The 15,113-nt window shown below is 38.6% G+C and overlaps 1 protein-coding gene across 3 annotated transcripts in view; it reads right to left on the reverse strand.

Moving 5' to 3' along the window:
• Ube2v2 (ubiquitin conjugating enzyme E2 V2) overlaps positions 1 to 10,591 on the reverse strand; it is a 30,991-nt gene extending 20,400 nt beyond the window's left edge. Inside the window, exon 1 of one of the 3 annotated variants that reach the window (XM_032899800.1) lies at positions 10,538 to 10,591. In XM_032899800.1, coding sequence (XP_032755691.1) covers positions 10,538 to 10,553 — 16 coding nt within the window. In that variant the 5' untranslated portion in view covers positions 10,554 to 10,591. Of the gene's footprint in view, positions 1 to 9,783; positions 9,850 to 10,164; positions 10,325 to 10,537 lie in introns of those variants that run through there. The other 2 variants (XM_032899798.1, XM_032899799.1) reach the window with 2 other exon arrangements.
• Positions 10,592 to 15,113: the final 4,522 nt, after the last annotated feature.

Raw genomic sequence — 15,113 nt, forward strand, 5'->3', positions numbered from 1 at the left:
ATCTTTAAAAAAATATGTATGCAATATACTTATTTTGTTTTGTGTTTTACTTTCTTTTGAAACAGGGTTTCACTATATAGCTCTAGCTAGCCTGGAACTATTTTAAATTAATAACATGTTTCATTCACAGATGAGAAGAGAAACATTTTAATAGAGTATGTTAAATCTAATACATTCCTAACACATTCACCCCAAAGAGTACCTTTTTTTTTTTTTTCTTTTCTTTTTTTCGGAGCTGGGGACCAAACCCAGGGCCTTGAGCTTGCTAGGTAAGCGCTCTACCACTGAGCTAAATCCCCAACCCCAAGAGTACCTTTTTTAAATTTATTTATTTACTTTATATCCCAATATCAGCCCCACCTCCTCCCAATACCATCTGGTGCAGATCCCCTCTCCCCCATTCCTCCTTCCCCTTCCTCTGATAGGCCGAGCCCGCCTTTGGGTATCAACACCACCACCCCAGGCCCCATTCGACACCCCCCACTCCTCACCCCAGCACCAAGTCATTGCAAGACTAGGTGCATACCCTCCGCCCAGTTAGAGGAGCAGGATCCACTGGCAGGCAGGCAAGAGATTCAGGGATAGCGCCCGCTCCAATTGTTGGGGAATTCACATGAAATCCAAGCTGTACAACTGCTACTTACGTGCAGGGGGCCTAGGTCCAGCCCATGCTCACTCCAAAAAAGTATGTTTATTAATCTTTATAAATCTAAAATGGCATCAACTACATAAGACGAGTCCACATAAAGTACAATCAACTCTAAGACAAATGAAAGACACTAAAATATGACTTGGAATTGAACTAGACAAAATGAAAAAACAAAATTCAAATCAGAATTTGAACATTTGAAGTATCTGAACCATAACTTCAACCACAAGTCAAAGGACCACCAACTTAGATGACTTGCAAACTACATTACACTATGGTATAGACAATGGATTAAGACTTAATCGCACTGCACTTACTCCTGCAGAGACTTGATGTCCCAGGGAAGGGGAATGCAGGGGTACAGGGATGCAGTAAGTGGGAGGGTTGGGGGGGGGGCCTCTCAGAGGCAAAGAGGAGGGGTGAAAAACTCTTAGAGGAGGGACTGGGAAGGGGGGCAAATTTGGAATGTAAATAAATAAAACAACTTTTTAAAAAAGACCTAATCACACAATTATTATTAATGCCAAACACAGGGATTCTGACCATCTCTATCCACAGCACCTTAAAAGTACACAGATTACCCATTCACAAATCTATTTGCTATATATTAATATCACTAGATAAAGAGGAAATAAGCCTGTTATATTAATGAATTTAGACATAACAAACCTTTAGGATTCTTTTACTTCAGAATGGCAAATTAAAAGCAGCAAAATATCACCATGTAAGATTGTACTGGAGCAATTTATTTTCTCATTAAGCCGCTGACAGAGCAAATACCACAGAAAATGATGACAATAGGTACCTAGTTACAAACCTGTTTTTTTCTTTTCTCAATATTTGTGCACCAACCTAAACCAAGTGCAGCTGAGACTGAACAGAAACAACATGCTTCCCCCTAAGATCTTAAAACTCAATGACAAAATTAGGTAGTGGATTCGCTCATTCAAATACAAAGCCCCAAAGTGTCTGTATATGTTATAGATGTGAGAGAGACAAGCTCAAGAAAGAACATAGCAGTAGCTTAGCATGCTCCAGGAAAACATCCAACAGTGTTTATTGCAGAACAAGGAAGAGGTGCTTTTCTTAGAATAAAGTAGGGATATATGCAAGTGATAAGACTTTCTATCTCCTAGTTCTAATTTCTCAGTAAAATTAGGAATTACACATCTTTTAAAAGATATAGATATGTGGTCTTCTGACTGGTTATAACTGCTCTTCTAGATAATCCAGGAAATTGTAGTTAACTTCCATAATTCAGAAGATTATATGAAACAAAATAAAAAGCTATCCCTTCAAACCATTGTTTATGAGGTAAACACTTCAAAAATAAATGAAAGACTTTCAACAGCAAGCATTTCCTGTGAAGAAATTGCTTCTTGTCAGTACTGTTTAGTAAATGGCATCTTGTAATCTGGGTATATGATACTAGCGCAATAACTTACCAATCTGTGCACTGTTTGTACTTGTCAGTAACATTTCAGTCACTACACTGAAAGACCTATGGCACAATTACAGCATCGACAGAGAGCAGATGGCTTGCAACATCCCTGAGTATTAGCTATATTGCTGTTTTTAATGTGAAGTCACACTTCAAATCTTAAGGTGAAATCAGCCTTCCGCCACTCTGCCATCATGGTAATAATCATGAACAATCATTCTCACAAGGTCATCAATTAGAAAAGCAAAAGAGCAAGTGAGGCCATAAAGCACCCATCAAAGCCAGTGACAACACAGGGCTCTAAAGATGACCCCACACCAGAGAGAATGAGGATGGTACTGACTGGGAGGAACCAGCACAGTAACATCTTCAAACCCTGAAGCAAAACAAGAGAGAAAAAGGATGACCCTAGCCTGAGAAGCAACAAGTACTCAAGAGTTCAAAAGTCTGAGTCCTCAGAGAGACAATACCCAGATTCACCTCCTGCCAGGTAGTGTGCTGGGTGATGTGGAAAGAGGGCAAGGAAATGCATACATTTCTTTATCTACTGAGCCATTTTGCCAGTTAGTCTTGAACTCTCGACCCTCTGGGCTTTACTTACCAAATGATGGAATTATAGGCATATGTTATGCATGAGCACAAGCTCTCAACAGAAAGGAAACAAGAGAAAACAAGCACAGTGATGGGGTTCAGAAAGCTAAGTTCTGATATATTCTGGCTGGCCCAGTGGACTTTCAAAAAGGCAGGCTTGGGAATAGCAGCAGGAACTGAGGTAAGTCCCATAGGCATAAAAAGGCACAGTGATTACTGAGTTTTTTAAATGTAATAAAATTTAGTTCTGCTATTACTATATCTATAGTGACAAAGATGGGGGAAAAACATTTGCAAAGGACATTAATTGAGAACCTCTACTAGAATAAAGAACTTCTCTAACTAAATTTAAAACAAGAAAAAGCAGCCCAATTTAAGCATAGTCAAAGACTTTTTTTTTCTTTTTTCTTCTTTTTTTTTTCCAGAGCTGGGGACCAAACCCAGAGCCTTGCGTTTGCTAGGCAAGCGCTCTACCACTGAGCTAAATCCCCAACCCCAAGAATTTTGACCATAGTAACATATGCCTATAATTCCATCATTCGGTAAGTAAAGCCCAGAGGGTCGAGAGTTCAAGACTAACTGGCAAAATGGCTCAGTAGATAAAGGTGCTTGCCACCAAGCCTGCCACACAAGTTCAATCCCTAAACTCCACATAATGGAAGGAGACAATACAACTCCCACAAGCTATCCGCTGACCTCCACATTCATGTGGTACATACATATGGACACACACACACACACACACACACACACACACACACAAATGTAAGAATAAATAAATGTTTAAAAATATTTCAGCTGGGCTTTAATCCCAGCACTTGGGAGGTAGAAGTTCTGAATTCAAGGCCAGCCTAGTCTACAGACTGAGTTTCAGGACATCCCAGGGCTATACAGAAAAACCCTTTCCACTTTGAAATATGTACATATAGTTTTTTTTCAAAGCCAGTTTTAATGCATAGTAAATTCAAGCTTAATGACACCCTGCTTTAAAATATAAGATTAAAAATGAAAACAATTGTTGGACATAGAATCTTCTCAAGGAAACATATAGATGGCTAACATACAAAAGGATACTCAGCATCACTAGCAATCAGAAAAATGCCAATCAAAACCACAGGAAAGCTTTTTTAATGGTGCCTCTTAGATGAAGATTTGTTAAGAAGACAATGAGTATCTCCTTCCTAGCCACCCAAGGTCAGAAACTCATGAAAGAGAAAAATGAATACAAACTTTATACTTTGTGAGAAGCCTACAGCCACAGAAGTGGCTAATGCTCTAGGTGAAGAGTGAAAGGGTTATTTGGTCCAAATCAGTAGTAGGAATGATTTGGTTTCCCTATAAACCAAGGTATCCTGACCATCAGCAGAATGTGCCTGCTGATGAGTAAAGGAACTTGATTGTCCTAGACCAAGGAGAACTAGAGAGAGGAAGCACAAGTCTGTTCACAGATGTAGTGTAGACACCAATCGAAGTGGTCTCAACTTGGTTATCCTGGAGGGTGGGGGGAGACAAGATTAATTCTTGGACTAACCGACATTACTATGCCTTAGGTGGGGCCCAAAAGAGCTAGTAGAACTGAAAACTTTTCAGTATCTGTAAAGAAGACCATGCCTACTGACATGTTGTTAGGATGCCTGCAAACAAAGAAAATAAGCAGCCCAGGAGCAAAACACCCAAGATTACTCCACATGTCCTACAACACACATGTTGGCACACTGCTCTGAAGAAACAATGCACTGATAAAAATAAGAGAGGTGCTGCAGAATATGCTAAACTTTTGGCAAAGAGATTAAGGAAGCCAAAGGAAAGCTCCAAGAACAGATTGCCCAGAGACACAGGCTATCCTCACTACTGTTTTCTGAACTCAGTTAAATGAGTCTTTGGAGTAAGAAATACATGATCAGACCTTGCATCTCATACAAACCAAGCAGCAAAATCCCATGCATCCTATGCACAGGATGGCTAAACCTAAAAGTCAGCAAGTACTGGTGAGCATGTGGAGAAAGCAGGACCATCAGGCACTGCTACCAAGGCTTTAAAACCAGTTCCCCCTGGAAGAGCAGAGCAACGGCTCCTCCAACAGTTAAGCACAGTCACCACTCTATTAGGTATCTACCTTTTAAAAGCATGTTTTAGAGCAGATACAAATGTTCACAGAAGCCTTATTCCCAATGGCCAAAATAAATTTTAAAAAGTAGCCAATCTTCAAAAGTTGATGCCCATCAACAGGTGAATGGACGAATAAAAAAATGTGGTAAACATATACCACATTTCTTTAACCACAAAACAGAATAAAAGTATTTATGTACACTGTAACACAAATAGCCCTTCAGCACATTACACAGTATAGGTTTCCCATCACTGTAACGAACCACCTCAACAACTGAAGGGTAGTTTTAAGAATTACAGTCCTTGGGGTTGGGGATTTAGCTCAGCGGTAGAGCACTTGCCTAGCAAGCGCAAGGCCCTGGGTTCGGTCCCCAGCTCAAAAAAAAAAAAAAAAAAAAAAAAAAAAAAAAAAAAAATTACAGTCCTTCTTCAGATGTCCCCAATTGTTTTAGCCCACGGCTGCTTACCTCACAGCCATCAGGAAGCACAAAACCAGAGAGAAAAGGGTCACACACAAAAAGACCTTAACAGGGCTCTATGTCCTACTTTCTACTCCTTCCCAAATGTCATCAAATTATGAATACATCAATGGATTAACCCATCGATTACATCGAAATCAATCAACTCTCAATGACTGGATCTACCAAACAACCATCAAGCCTTTAACCCAGGAGCCTTGGACAAGGGTAGTCATATTTAAGCCATAACAGTGAAAAAGGTGGATATAAAGACCATAGAAAAGAGCATAAAGAGCAGCATGATTCCACACATACAAAGACAAAAAGAGGCAAATCTATTAGGGAAAAAGTAATGTGGAAACTGCTAGGGACTGGGGGAAGTAGAATAGTGCTAGTGTATTTAGAATTACTTCCTAAGAAACTATTCACATTGGGGACATGTCCTGGAAAAAGCACTCTGCCACCAATGAGATGTCAGCGATGTACCAGAGTCAGGACACCTCCTGCAAGGCCTCAGTCTTGGGACCAGTTCATATTTTATCTTACGCTCTAAAACAACAGGGTAGACTGAGAAAGCAAGTGAGGTTTTACAGAAGGTTATGTGGCAGTCAGCAAGCTGTGAAGGGTAATGACCCATTGCTTCAGGTAGCAAGTGAAATCATGACTGATAAACAGCCAGTACAAGCAGTGCTTAATTATAGCACCAAATAAATGAATAAGTCAGTATCTGACTATTCTTTTTCTTTTAATCTTATTCTACTTCACACACCTCTAAATACACTAAACTGTAAGCTGTACTCATTACATAGACTTAGTTTACATCTCAACTTGGCTTAAAAGACAGATCTATAATATACTGTTTACTACAACTATTATTTCAACGTTAAAAACCTTACAGATGATGAAAAGATTCTTCTTTTATAGTCTGAATATTTGCTAAGTCCCAATTTAAACTGAAAATAACATTTATTCTTACACAAATGAACTACACTCTGTAAACAATACACTACTCCCAAACCTTGTCTAGACAGCTCACTACTCCCAAGCCTTGTCTTCCAGGCTTACTTCACAGTAGTTCTCAAACAACAAATTTTATTATGCTAGTCAACATGTTTTCTATCTACCTGTAAATTTTATGTTAAACAATTCCCAAAATAATTACTAAGCAAATATTTGTTTCCACAGTTATGTAACCCTTGCTATGAATGGTTCCCATCCGCATGGATTTCTGGAAGCACAGTGTAATAACACCAACCCTAACTAACCCAACTTCTGCTAGCATACTATGCTATCATCACATGGAATATATGTGTGTATATGAAGACTAGAGGTCAACATCAAATGACCTCCTCAACAGCTTCTTCACTTTTGGAGACAATGCTTCCTACTGTACTTGGAGCTTAGTGATTGGTTATTGGTATTGGTTTGGTCAAGGAGCTCTAAAATCTACCTGTCTTTACCACACCATGCCAAGCACTGGGTTACAGATGGACACCACCTGCATTCCCCAGCTTTATGTAGGTTCTGGGGATCTTAATTCAGATCCCCACATGTACTTTATGGACTGGAGGGAAAAAAAAAAAACTATATAGCAAAGAATGACCTTGAGTTCTATATTCTCCTACCTCCACCTCCCTGGCGACTTCACCTACACAAGTGGAAAAAATGGTTGTAAGCAAAGAATGATTTCAGATAGGCCTGATGCTACAGACCTGTAACCTCTGCTATTTGAAAGGCTTCGACAAGAATCGTAAGTTCAAGGAATGGTTAGGCAACTTAGGGGTACATTGTACCAAATTATAAAGTAAAAGAGTGCTGGGAGCATAGCACTAGGCAGAGTACCTACCTAGCATATATGAGAAGCCTAAATTCCATCCTAGCAGCAAAAGCTGCAAAGGAAGACGCCATAACACTAAAACCTTCCACACGGAAACCTCTTGAGATAGTTCCTAACACAGGGACAAAGTACAAAGCCCTGATAGATAATCTAGCTCAGGACTTTTCACCTATTTACCCACTTACCAAATCTAAAAAAGAAAGCTTCCTGTTCTACATCCTACCTTAAGTAACTGGAAGAAAGAGAGTTGTGTTCAAATTACATCTGGCAAGTGTTTTATCAAAAAATGAAACTGTTTCTGCACTCCAGAAACAGAGGCAGGTGGATCTCTGTGAGTTCCAGAACAGCAGAAACTACATAGTGAGAACCTGTTTAAAAAAAACAAAACAAAACAAACAAACAAAAGAACAGAAAAAAGAAACTGTAATGTCCATACTATGCTTGTTAGGCCAAATATTAATTTTACTACTTTTTTCACCTTTGTAGTCAACCAGGGTTTTTAATGTCTTGACATTTTCAAAGACCTAGAGTAACTTTTTCATTTAACTAATTGCTTTAAACAAGTTTCATAGCCATTTTCCCTTCACCAAACTACTCTGTAGAGAAAGGACTGACTTGTATAATGAGGCTATTTTATTTGTTCACAGTATCAAGAGTTTATGAAGAATGTATTATATAAAGACCAACAACAACAACAACAAAATCTACTAAGCCAGCAGTGAAAGTTTGAGGAAAAGAACACACACAAGTTCAATTTTTCCATCATTTAGTTCTGAGGCTCAAGGCACTGTCCTCCAGTACTGCTTGTGAGCACTGGCATATATAACATAAGAAAGCAAGGTCTGGTAATTAAGTGGCATGCCTACAGGGCATAGCAGTCTAGACAAGCTGGGAAATCAGGATAACACCACACTAGTCGTTCTATACATCTTGGTTGTTTTCTTTTTAAAGATTATTTATTTTATGTATGTGAGTACACTGTAGCTGTCTCCAGACACACCAGAAGAGAGCATTGGGTCCCATAACAGATGGTTGTGAGCCACCTTGTGGTTGCTGGGAATTGAACTCAGGACCTCTAGAAGAGCAGCCAGTGCTCTTAACCACTGAGCCACCTCCAGCCCTCACACTAGTCTTTCCAAAATAAACAACTCTGACCACTTCTGAAAAGGGTAATTATTTTTCTTTGTTTGTTTCCTGACCTTACACAGACCTATGAAAAGGGAACAAAATCTCATTTTTTCCCTAAGCCTCCCATGTATCTGCATTCAAAGAAACTACAGTCCCATCAAACACTAATACAATCTAAGAGAATGTTTTTCAATGTCATGTTAGAATGTAATGCAGTACCTAAAAAGAGCTCTTAATACCAAAAGGGGACCTAAAGTAAAAACTGAAAATATATAGTTAACATGTTGACATATTAGGTTATTAATTTCAAAAAATGTGTCATACTAAGTTATTAAAGGAAGAAAACTTAATGAACACCATCTTCACCATTTTTCTGTAAATCTAAAACTATGACAAAAGTGTCCAGTTTTTGTTTACTTTTGAGACAGGACCTTACTACCCAGCTTAGGCTAGCCTTATGTAGCCCAGGCTCATCAGAAACTCACAATCCTATCTCAAAGCACTACCACAAAACACACACAACTTCCTTTTTTACGCACTAAATTACAGTAATTGAATCAAATAAAATCTTTAGTCACAGATACTAAATATTAATAAACATCTCTTCCCTTGAGTAATGTTTAAGCTAAATTCTGTAAAATCCTCTTGACTTAGGGAAAGGATGGAGAAAACTTCAAACACCATCTGAGAAGGAACTAAAAGTATAAAAGAAAACGTTATCAAGTAAGGAATATATAAAAGTCAGTGTCTAGACTAAAATAGAATGGAAACTCATCCTTTGAGAAATACTCCAAATTCAGTTACTTGTGATGGAGGGAACACTGGGTTATAATCTTGCTTCTGAGTTATGTGTAACTTTTTACTTCTTTGCTTTCTCAATTTTTTAAGAAGGAATTCTCAATCTAATTTGAATCATTTTTCTCCAAACTTTTTCCAGTTAAGAGTTCAAGGCCAGCCTGGCTACATGGGACACCCACTCAAAAAATAAATAAATAAGCTCCATTTTCTAAAATGTATTTTAATTATATCAAGGTTCCCATTTCCTTGGTCTAAAACCAGTGACAATAACAAACAGAATACAGATATCTAATATGTAATACATGTGCAAATAATCCATCAAAGCTTATTTATTGTATACATTCAACTTCCAAAATTAAAGTTTGACAAAAAGTATGTGCCATTCATATTATCTAATTGCTGCTCTCTTCAAAATACTTAGCATTCTTTCACATGAGTAGTGTTAAATACGTTTCAAAAAAACAAATACAATCACAAATTGACATTTTTCCTATTACCATATGCCATTTTATTAGTTAAACTTTAAGATATTGAGCATAACTCTTAAAAAACATGGCCCCATTAATACGCACATATATTTCAAATAACAAGTAAGAGATTAAGGGTTATAACATTAAAATACCACTTTTAAAATGATCCTTGGTCCTAGACTGCTCTGATCAGACCATTGATGTATCTTCCAGAGGTAGAATTTCTAAAGATTTTATTGTTTATGACACCTATACACAATAAAGGTAGGATTTAAACAATAGGGAAAATATAAAGGTACTACCTTGAAATGTAACAAGCACAACATCCATTCAACCTCTTCCATTTCTACAACCTAGATTCAATAAGAACTGGAAAAAATAAATCTTATGAAACATCATTTTTAAATGCTAAAATTCAACAATTTAACTCTTTTAACTTAACATTTTTAAAGTCATCAAATTTCTAAGCCCTGTCAACACTTAAATTTCAACTTTCTGCTCATAGGAAACCGAGTATTGTAGACAGAAGTAGAACACCTTATCTAAGGCACCAACTGTCCTTCAATAAGCTTCTCTCTTGCTCAGTGTACTGTAGTTTTTCCACTTAAATAAGAAGGAAAAAAGAACACGGTTTCTGCCAGCTAGGTAAAATCATCGCTTTCTTACTCCGAACAGCAGCGGACCTGTTAGTCCTGTCCTCCCGCACGTGTCTGGTGGACTCCCAGCCGAGGTCCCCGGCTCCATCCAGGATGCCTCTCCGCCATTGCCTCGTTGATGGGCAATGCCACTGCCAACCCGGGCAGCCCCAGCACACTCCACCCTCAGCCACCCTCAGCTCGGCTGCGGCACCCTGATCGCCGGTACCGCAGGGCCGCCGCTGACGGTGGGCGCGCAGGTTCCCCGTCACCGCGGGCTCGGACACACGCGGGCCGACCTCCTCACCGCCCGCCCCACCCTTTGCCCCTCGCGTGGCCCTCCGTACTGCGCACCCGCAGTCCCGCGTGGCCCGCCGGACAGCCAGCAGGGAGAACGCGGCGACCCGGGCTAGGAACCAACCTGTGGACACCGCCATCTTCTCCTTCTACCAGACGCACCGCCGCACGCAGGACGTCACGCGTCACTTCCGGCAGCGCGCTGCTCTCCGTCATAGAGGGGACGGTTCCAGGTTCCTGTTTCTGGCAAGATTTCCCCCCTAGTCTCTGGAACTCTTGATTCTACAGTTGTCCCAATCAAAGCACACACACACACACACACACACACACACACACACACACACACACACACACACACACACACACAATCAAGAAACACACACAATCAAACACACACACACAACACACACACACACACACACACACACACACACACGGAGGAGACTAAGCAAGAGCTTAAAAAGCTTTTGAAAGATCTGAGATCTCCAATACTGTCTCTTAGTGTGTTCAAGGGAAAATTCCCCTATGATATTAAATATTGAAATAATGTCTAGACAAACGTCAACAGTGATAGAACACCAAACCTGTTATTAAGAATCAGGTAAAACATGAGAGTTCACAACTGTGTTGGAAAAAAAAAACTATTCCAAAGGGTTGGGTTGTGTTAGTGAAGGCCTGCAATGCTACATTTGGGCTGTAGTTTTGCTCTGATGGCACCATAACCAAAAGTCCATCAGTAAAGAAAGTCAGGACAGAAACTCAAGCAGGAGCTTGAAACAGAAAGGGATAGAGAAACATCACTTAACACCTTGCTACTGAGAAGGTTAGGCTGATTCCATAACATAATTCAAATTGGCAGTTAAGGAAACTAGGCCTAAGAACTGGGCAAGCACAGGCAAGCGAGGCAAGTCAATTACTAATAGAAAAAAACTCAGGATTCAGCCCTCATGCCCTATAATGGTTCTGAAATGCCTAGAGATAGAGTAAGATGAAGCTCAACTACCCTGGATTACCAATGTGCTTTAAATTGAGCCTGCAAGATCACTTATTTGTCTCTCTTTTTTGGTAATGGGAAACCGTAACATGCTGGACTAATGCAGAATAAAACTCTCCTTGCATTTACATACTATTGAGGTGTCTTTCTTCAGTGAATCATGGAACCTTACACTTCCAGATTATGTTCTCCTAACTTATTTGGAGGTGCAAGCCCACTTACCTAAAGATGATATACCCATACCCAACTGGGTTCTCCTACAACAATTAGTGATTAAGAAAAGGCCCCACAGAGATGCCCACAGTTTAATCTCACTTAGGCAAGTCTTAAAATGAGATTTCCTCTTTTCATTTGTCAAGTTGACAACAAAGATGAGTTAATACAAGTCTACTCCAAACACATCATTGTTAAGCTATAATCCTCTCTCTTGTTTATCCCCAAGACATCATAAATACTAAAGTATTAAATACAGTACAACTTTAGAAGTCCCAGTCTTTAAAAAATTCCAACCCTGTAAGTCTCTTTAAAATATCCAAAGTCAGATAAAATAGATACCCCACATAAACAAATATAATAAACTACTCACAACGCTATTGGTTATCTTTGACAACCTAAAAGTAAGACTTTACTACTGAAGAATCACAAATTTATGCAATTGAACCTAGAAAAATTGAGTTGATACACAACTAGATGTTTCAAATCTTTTAACTACCATTTATAAATTTGATGCTTAATCACAAGGGAGTAGAACTATTTGAAAAGACTAGAAGAAATATGAGGTGTGGTATTATTGGAGAGAGCATGTCACTTGGAAGAGGCTTTGAGGCTTTAAAAGCCCATGTAAGATCTAGTCTATCTTCTTTTCTCTTTGCCCACCTAGGATGTAGGTCTCAGTTACTACTCCAGCACCCACCTGCATGCAGTCATTCTACCACTATGATGATAGTGAGTTAAACCTCTGAAACTTTAAGCAAGTCCCCAATTAAATACTTTCTAGCAGAAAAGTTGCCTTGGTAATAGTGTCTCTTAACAGCAGTGCAGCAGTGACTGAGACAGTACCTAACCTTTATGGTTATATTGATTATAGTGTACATATTATAGGATTTAGAGCTAGCATTCACATGTAAGAGAACACATAGAAACATACATGTTGCTTCCAGTTCCCACATGTGCCAGGGTCCAGAGCCCCAATACTAGAAGCCCATACCTCCATTGTAGCTCGACTCCCCAAGTATTGTGACACATCCAGGGTCACAGAATCACAGGATTGAAGGATCACAGGCTCAAAGGAAGGACAGGCTCCAGTCAGAGACAGAGAGGCCAGATAACACCAGCGATAACCAGATGCCAAGAGACAAGTGCAAGAACATACGAAACAAAAACAGATTTGACAAGGCAACATCAGAACCCAGTCCTCTCATCATAGCAAGTCCTGGATGCCCCAACAAATCTATAAAGCAAGATTCAAATCTAAACTCTCATTTCATGAAGATGATAGAGGATTTAAGAACATAAATATTTCCCTTAAAGAAATACAGGAGAACACAATAAAACAGGTGAAGGAATAGAGCAAAACCATAAAACATCTAAAAATGGAAAAAGAAACAATAAAAAAACTCAAAGGGAGACAACCATGGAGATAGAAAACCTAAGAAAGAGATCAATAGCCACAAATACAAGCATCAACAACAGAATACAAGAGAAAGAAGAGAGAGTCTCAGTGGCAGAAGACAGAATAGAAGACATTGGCACACAGTCAAAAAAATACAAAAATCAAAAATCTCATATCTCAAAATATTCAAGAAATCCAGGACACAATGAAATGAATGAACATGAGGATAATAGGTATGGAAGACAGTGAAGATTACCAACTCAAAGGGCCAGCAAACATCTTCAACAAAATTATAAAAGAAAACTTTTCTAACCTAAACAAAGAAATACCCATAAACATACAAGAGGCCTACAGAACACCAAACAGAAAGGACCAGAAAAGAAATTCCTCTCATCACATGATAATTAAAACATCAAATGCACAGAAAAAAGAAAGAATATTGAAAGCAGTAAGGGAAAAGGGTCAAGTAACATATAAAAGGAGACTTATCAGAATTACACCAGATTTCCCAACAGTGACTCTAAAAACCAAAAGAGTCTGGACAGATGTCACACAGACCCTAAGAGAACAGAACTGCCAGCACAGGCTACTTTAACCCAGCAAAACTCTCGATTACCATAGATGGAGAAACCAAGGCATTCCAAGACAAAACCAAATTGAAACAATATCTTTCTACAAACCCAGCCCTACAAAAGATAATAGAAGGAAAAGTCCAACACAAGGAGGAAAACTACGCAATAAAAAAAGCAAGAAATTAATCTTTTCACAACAAACCCAAAATAAGAGAAACACAAAAACATAATTCCACTTCTAACAACAAAAATAACAGAAAGCAACAGTCATTGGTCCCTAATATCTTTCGATATCAATGGACTCAATTCCTCAATAAAAAGACATAGATTAACAGACTATAAACATAAACATGATCCAGCATTTTGTGGCATACAACATACAACCTCAGAGTCAATGACAGACATTACCTCAAAGTAAAAGGATGGGAAAACATTTTTCAAGCAAGTTGTCCCAAGAAAGAAGTTGGAGTAAATATTTGAACATCATCTGACAAAATAGAATTTCATCCAAAAGTTATCAAAAAAGATGAGAAAGGATACTTCATACTCATCAAAGGAAAAATCCACCAAGATCTACTCTCAATTCTAAACATCTATGCCAAATGCAAGGGCACCGATATTTGTAAAAGAAATATTACTAAAGCTCAAAGCACACATTGAACCTTACACAATAGTATTAGAAGATTTCAACAGCCCCACTCAAATCAATGGATAGAGCACGGAAACAGAAACTAAACAGAGACCCAGTTTAGCTAAAAGAAGTTATGAACCAAATGGATTTAACTGATATCTACAAAACATTTCGCCCTAAAACAAAAGAATACACTTTCTTCTCAGCACCTCATGGCACCTTCTCAAAATTCGACCAAATACTTGGACACAAAACAAACCTCAACAGAGACAAGATCGTTGCATTAATCCCATGTATCCTACTAAACCACCACACACTAAGGCTAGTCTTCAATAGCAACAAAAATAATGGAAAGCCCATATGCACATGGAAGCTGAATAACTATCTATTCCATTGGTCAGGTAAGAAATAAAGAAATTAAAGACTTTTTAGAATGTAATGAAAATAAAGACACAGCATGCACAAACTTATGAGACACAATGAAAGCAATGCTAAGAGGAAAACTCATACCTCTGAGTATCTCCATGAAGAAGTTGGACAGATCATACATTAACACCTTAACAGCTCACCTGAAAGCTCTAGAACAAAAAGAAGCAAATACACCCAAGAGGAGTAGACAGCAGGAAATAATCAAACTCAGGGAGGAAATCAACCAAGTAGAAACAAAAAGAAATATACAAAGAATCAAAAAGCTAGGTGCTGGTTCTCTGAGAAAACCAAAAAGATAGATAAACCCTTAGGCAGAGGACACAGAGACAGTATCCAAATTAATAAAAACCAGAAATGAAAAGATAGACATAACAACACATGAGGAAATTAAAAAGATCATCAGATCCTACTACAAAAGCCTACATTCAACAAAACTGGAATTTGGATGAAATGGACAATTTT

The sequence above is a fragment of the Rattus rattus genome, chromosome 4, assembly GCF_011064425.1.
Source record: "Rattus rattus isolate New Zealand chromosome 4, Rrattus_CSIRO_v1, whole genome shotgun sequence".
NCBI lineage: Eukaryota > Metazoa > Chordata > Mammalia > Rodentia > Muridae > Rattus > Rattus rattus.